The sequence below is a fragment of the Triticum urartu genome, chromosome 2A, assembly GCF_056163025.1.
Source record: "Triticum urartu cultivar PI428250 chromosome 2A, HENAU_Tu73, whole genome shotgun sequence".
Lineage (NCBI taxonomy): Eukaryota > Viridiplantae > Streptophyta > Magnoliopsida > Poales > Poaceae > Triticum > Triticum urartu.
Window position 1 is genome coordinate 52,290,358 of NC_141874.1, and position 5,459 is coordinate 52,295,816.

General features: G+C 43.1%; 1 protein-coding gene across 1 annotated transcript; it reads right to left on the reverse strand.

The window, feature by feature from the left end:
* Positions 1-1,585: 1,585 nt before the first annotated feature.
* LOC125534896 (mitochondrial import inner membrane translocase subunit TIM17-2-like) lies at positions 1,586-2,095 on the reverse strand. Its single transcript, XM_048697950.2, has one exon. It carries the CDS (start codon positions 2,053-2,055, stop codon positions 1,621-1,623), a length of 435 nt encoding a protein of 144 aa, XP_048553907.2. The 5' UTR covers positions 2,056-2,095; the 3' UTR covers positions 1,586-1,620.
* Positions 2,096-5,459: the final 3,364 nt, after the last annotated feature.

Here is a 5,459-nt window from a genome sequence, read left to right on the forward strand (position 1 = left end):
AATAAGTGTGTGATTGCTGCTCTGTTATAAATCCTTCAAGTACTGTGTGGTGTCAGCATTACTGATCCAGGGATGACACCTGAGCACAGAGATCAGACCGCACCATCATGGCTTCGTCCTAGATGCAACCCGACTGATAAGCGGGTTGAACTCACTCAAGGGTACGCTCGAATCAGACAATGACATCCCTAAGTACGAAATGGGGAACGGGGACAACATGCGATTCAAGTTGCCTGGGATCCACTGCTGATTGTCATCCGATTAGCCTAAAACCACAACTTCACTCTTACTGAAGTTGATCTTCAGACTAGACAAGACCTCGAAACACAGAAGAATGAACTTGATATTGGTGATGTCAAGTTCCGACCACTCGGCCATAATCATGGTATCATCCGCATTGCAGGTGTGTGACACCATCTCCACAAATAAGATGCACAACCACCCCAGAGAGGTGGTTGGCCATCCTTGCCTTATCGAGGATGGCTGCAAGGGCATCGACTACGAGGTTAAAGATGAGGAGGAAATAGTATCCCCTGCCTCAACCCACGTGAATACCCAAAAAAAGGGCCTACCTTCCCATTAATGTTAATATAATCGTAATGCTGCTGCTCCGGATCAACTTCATGATCCACGAGCACCAGCCTTCCTCAAACCCCTTCGCTCAAAAACTAAACGAAGGAAGGACCCGTTAATGTGATCGTATGCCTTTTGAAAGTCTAACTTAACACACCTTTACTTAACCTCATGACCAAATCTCATGAAGAACCAGAATCCCACCATGAATATGACGACCTTTTAGAAAAGTGAACTGATAGGGGCGAGAAATGTGTTCCACCACCGGGGCAAACCACGACGCCACACACACCTTCGGAAGTATCTGCCGGGTCACATTAATCACCGTGATCGGTCTAAAGTGTCGAATATCCGTTGCCTCAACCAAGGATCAGGGTAATGACACCAAAGTTCAGATGTGACATGTTAAGAGTCTCATTGTAGAAACATTGGCACGACTACCGACTGAAGTTGCCGGCAGACCTTCTCAAAGCCATTAGGGAACTGCGTTTGGCAGATGCCCTCGACATCGAGGTGCTAGTTTTTGCTGATTGTGCGGTGTGTGGATCATGCATGTGTGCACATGCTAATGCCTGGCCTTACGGCCACTTCTTCCGTGCGCCAAACAACTAGAACGATGGCTTTGGGCAAATATTTGCATCCGGTGTGGTCGTGTATAGAAGTCAGTGCTAATTCCATGGAAGTTCAATGAAGGCTTCGGTGCTGAGAAGGAGCAGGGTGGAGAGGATGGCGCCGAGCTCCTACGTCATTGCTCCTCGTTGCGCGTTTCGGTAGAGCTCTGTGCAGCTAACATGTCGTGTCTTTGGACAGGGATCTAGATTTCACGATGATCGCACTCGCATCTTGACGACAGTCAAGAGTATAACAACGGGAACAACGGCTCAAGAAACAAAGAACGATCCATGTATGTGATGCGTACTAACAAAAATTACGTACAGCACCTCAATTTTAGTAATATTCAGACTTTCAACGTACAAGCAGTAATAAAAGTTTAATAGGCAAGCTCGATCGGAAAAGCGGCCGAAAAAACCCTCAGGGCATCAGTGATCACTTCTCCCGTTCCGGTAGGTCGGCCACCAAGCTTTTAAGCCTGCGCATAACGATCTCTGCGAGCCCGCCGAAGACCGCGCCCTTGATCCCGGAGAGGGCGGCGGCGCGTGGCCCCCTGGCCATGGAGACGAGGGCGCTGGCGGCGCCAAAGGAGGTCATGGCGTTGAAGCGGTGGTCCTTCTTGTTCACGCGCTCCAGGACGCTATCAATTGCTGCCTCGACGCCGAGCCAGACCCCCCAACGGCCGATTCGGGGCGCGTTCGTGAGGACCGCCTGGGCGCCGCCGGCTAGGCGGCGGCCTTTGGGGGAGTTGCACAGGCCCTTGAGGAAGTAGAAGGCGGAGCCTCCGGTGGCGACAAAGGTGAAGCACTGGCCTGTCCCCTTGGCGACATCCGGTAGCGGCGTCGGCGCCGTCGTCGTGCCCTGCTCCATCGGTTTCGGGCGGTGTGTGGAAGTGGCGTGGCGGTGGTGGCCTGCGGCTTGAGTTACAAGTTGGCGACGACGGGAGATCGGGTGACCTATTACTATAAGAGTCAATTACAGTGGTGGTGCTAGAACTTGTCGGAGACGGTCACTTTAGTGCTATAAGTTGTGGCATACATCGAAGTGGTGCAAAAACTTGGCTTTGACGTGCAAATACAGTGTGTATCTCGCGTGTATGTGGAATCAATGCTGACTAGGCACATGGGGCCCATTGTCAGTCACTGGACTGGGAGTTTTTTTTTTAGAAACACCCTCAAAATATATATTATATATAAGTTGACGTGGACCAGTGGGTCGCGCCTGTTGGAAGAGAGTGAAAAGTAAACAAAAAGAGTGGCCCCACAGTATCGAAAACATGATGAGCAACTTGCATGCAAGCCGGCTAGCCATCGAGGGTGTTTACTTCGGATAAGGACATTATAGCTACTCAAAGTGGATGCATGTGGAACTTAAATGGGCTACCTATACTGTGGATTATATTTAAATTATTAAATATTAATATTAATATCAACAGTTTAAGGTTTAAATTAACTATACAAACATGTGAATGGTTAAAATGTTTGTATAACTATATTTTTAATTGTAATTCTAAAAAATATTATTTTTTATTTTAAATCATACAATATTTTTGAAACTCACAAATATTGTTTTAAATATATATTTATTTTCTAAATAATACGTCATTTTTTTTAAAATAATTTATTTCGTTTGTATGTAATATTTATGCACACAAATATTCAAACTTTTATTTTGGTACTGAGATTCTAATTTACATACTTTCTATAATATAAATGAAAAAATTGAACTGGTGTAAAATGGGCCGCAGTATCTGCAGCTCGTTTAAATTCCACATGCTTCGTGGTTAAATAGATACAAGTTATTCCCCTAAGAAAATATAAGTGGTGCTCAAAAATACATTTGTTATCCACTGTGGGCAAGCGAATGTGACTAGTGGATTGGTCTAGCCAGCTTGGTAACGACGTCTAGTTCGCGGGTTTGAGACCTGTGGGCACATTTTTGTTTAATTTTCACTTACACCTGACAGGTGTGACCCACTGGTCATACAGGTGAAAAAATTAGCATCCCTCCCAGGCCGCCAACAGTCTTTTTGTAAAAAAAATATTTCAAGGGTGTTGCTGAAAAAATGCCTCACACCGCCTTCTTCGGTGCAGTGGCTGACAGCGGGCCCCATGCGCCGTGTCAGCGCCTGTTCCGTATGCAAAATGAGATAAGCATTGTATTTGCACATTAAAGCCAAGTTTTTGCATCACTTTGATGTATGCCACAACTTGTAGCACTAAAGTGACCGTGTCCGACAAGTTCTAGCACCACCACTGTAATTGACTCTTACTATAACTCAAGTTGGCTTGAGTAACAAGTACTCCGTATATGCTGCAAAAACAAGTACTATATCTTAATAGATTAAAATATTCGTGAGTCAAAAAACTTGTTTATGAATTTATAATAATTATTTGTTTGAGAAACTTCATAAGTTCAAAAAATATTCACAGATTTTAAATGTACGGACCAGCACATTTAGCTCTCAAGACCGGGTAAAATGGTCGCGGCTGGGTGTTCACTTCCACACGGAAAACCGGTTTTACGCTCTCTTTGAAAACAACTACCTTTTACAAAGTAAATAAAATGTGTATTCTAAAAATTGTTCACGAATTTAAAATAAGGTTAACTTTTTTCAAAACAGTTCAAGAATTTAGAATTTCAAAAAAATCATGATAATAAGAAAAAATCATGAATTTTAAAAAATATTTCTTAAGTAATGTTCATGAATTTAAAATTGATCAAAAATATGAATAAATGTGCAAAATTTAAAAATTCATAAATAATTAATAGTTCAAATGATTTAAAAATGCTTCTGATTTTAAAAAATCAAGTTTAAAAAGTGTTAACAAATTTAAAAAAATATTCATGAATAAAAAATAAAACCTTAACAAGACAAAAAGGAAAAATTGGCAAAGAAGATACACAAAATAATAAACAAGTAGGCAGAATCGCTGAGAATTTGCCTATACGCCAGGTGTGAGGCTCTTCGCCGAGAGCCAAACCACGGGCACTCGGCAAAGTAAGAGACGCCGAGAGTGCTCTCGACTCTCGGCAAAATGTGCATCTTGGCAAACACAAGATATTGCCGAGCGTAGACCTTGGCAAAGGCACTATTTGCCAAGAGCCTTGCATGGCTGCATGGCAATGTATTGCCACGTGGCACATCCGGCGGCGGTTAACGACATGGCTACGGTTTGACTTCTTTACCAAGAGCAGCTCTAGGAATAGTAAGAGTTGCCTATTTAGTCCCACCTCGCCTACCTGTTTAAAACGTCTCATAGGCCAACAATTGCATTAAACTTTGATATTTATTATTAAGAATGTGTAACACCCACAATGCGGCTATATCTCCCACGTGTCAGGGCACGACTTAAAGACATAGCCGCATGGTAGGCTTGTCACAAGAGGGGTAATCTTCACACATCCCATGTACTGAATAAGAAAGGGATAAAGAGTTGGCTTACAATCGCCACTTCACACAAATACAAATTAAATATACATTATCCAGAATACAAACAAGGTCCGACTACGGAACCAAAATAAAAGAAGAAAACCCCAAATGCTAGATCCCCGATCGTCCCAACTGGGCTCCACTACTAATCAAAAGGAAACAAAACAACACAACGAACAAGATCTTCATCGGGCTCTCACTTGAGCTCGGTTGCGTCATCTGCACTGGTATCATCGGCACCTGCAACTGTTTGAAAGTATCTGTGAGTCACGAGGACTCAGCAATCTCACACCCGCGAGATCAAGACTATTTAAGCTTATGGGTAGTGCTACCTCTTGAGCACCTGCGTTGGTTTTCCCTTGAAGAGGAAAGGGTGGTGCAGCAAATTAGCGTAAGTATTTCCCTTAGTGTTTGAGAACCAAGGTATCAATCCAGTAGGAGGCTACGCGCGAATCCCTCGCACCTACACAAAACAAATAAATCCTCGCAACCAACGCGATAAAGGGTTGTCAATCCCTACACGATCACTTACGAGAGTGAGATCTGATAGATATGATAAGATAATATTTTTGGTATTTTTATGATAAAGATGCAAAATAAAATAAAAGCAATGAAAAACAACTAAGTATTGGAAGATTAATATGATGGAAGATAGACCCGGGGGCCATAGGTTTCACTAGTGGCTTCTCTCAAGAGCATAGATATTTTACGGTGGGTGAACAAATTACTGTTGAGCAATTGACAGAATTGAGCATAGTTATGAGAATATCTAGGTATGATCATGTACATAGGCATCACATCCAAGACAAGTAGACCGACTCCTGCCTGCATCTACTACTAT

Coding starts and splice junctions, on each gene's coding strand:
- LOC125534896 (XM_048697950.2), bottom strand. CDS start 2,055: ATGGAGCAGGGCACGACGACGGCGCCGACGCCGCTACCGGATGTCGCC.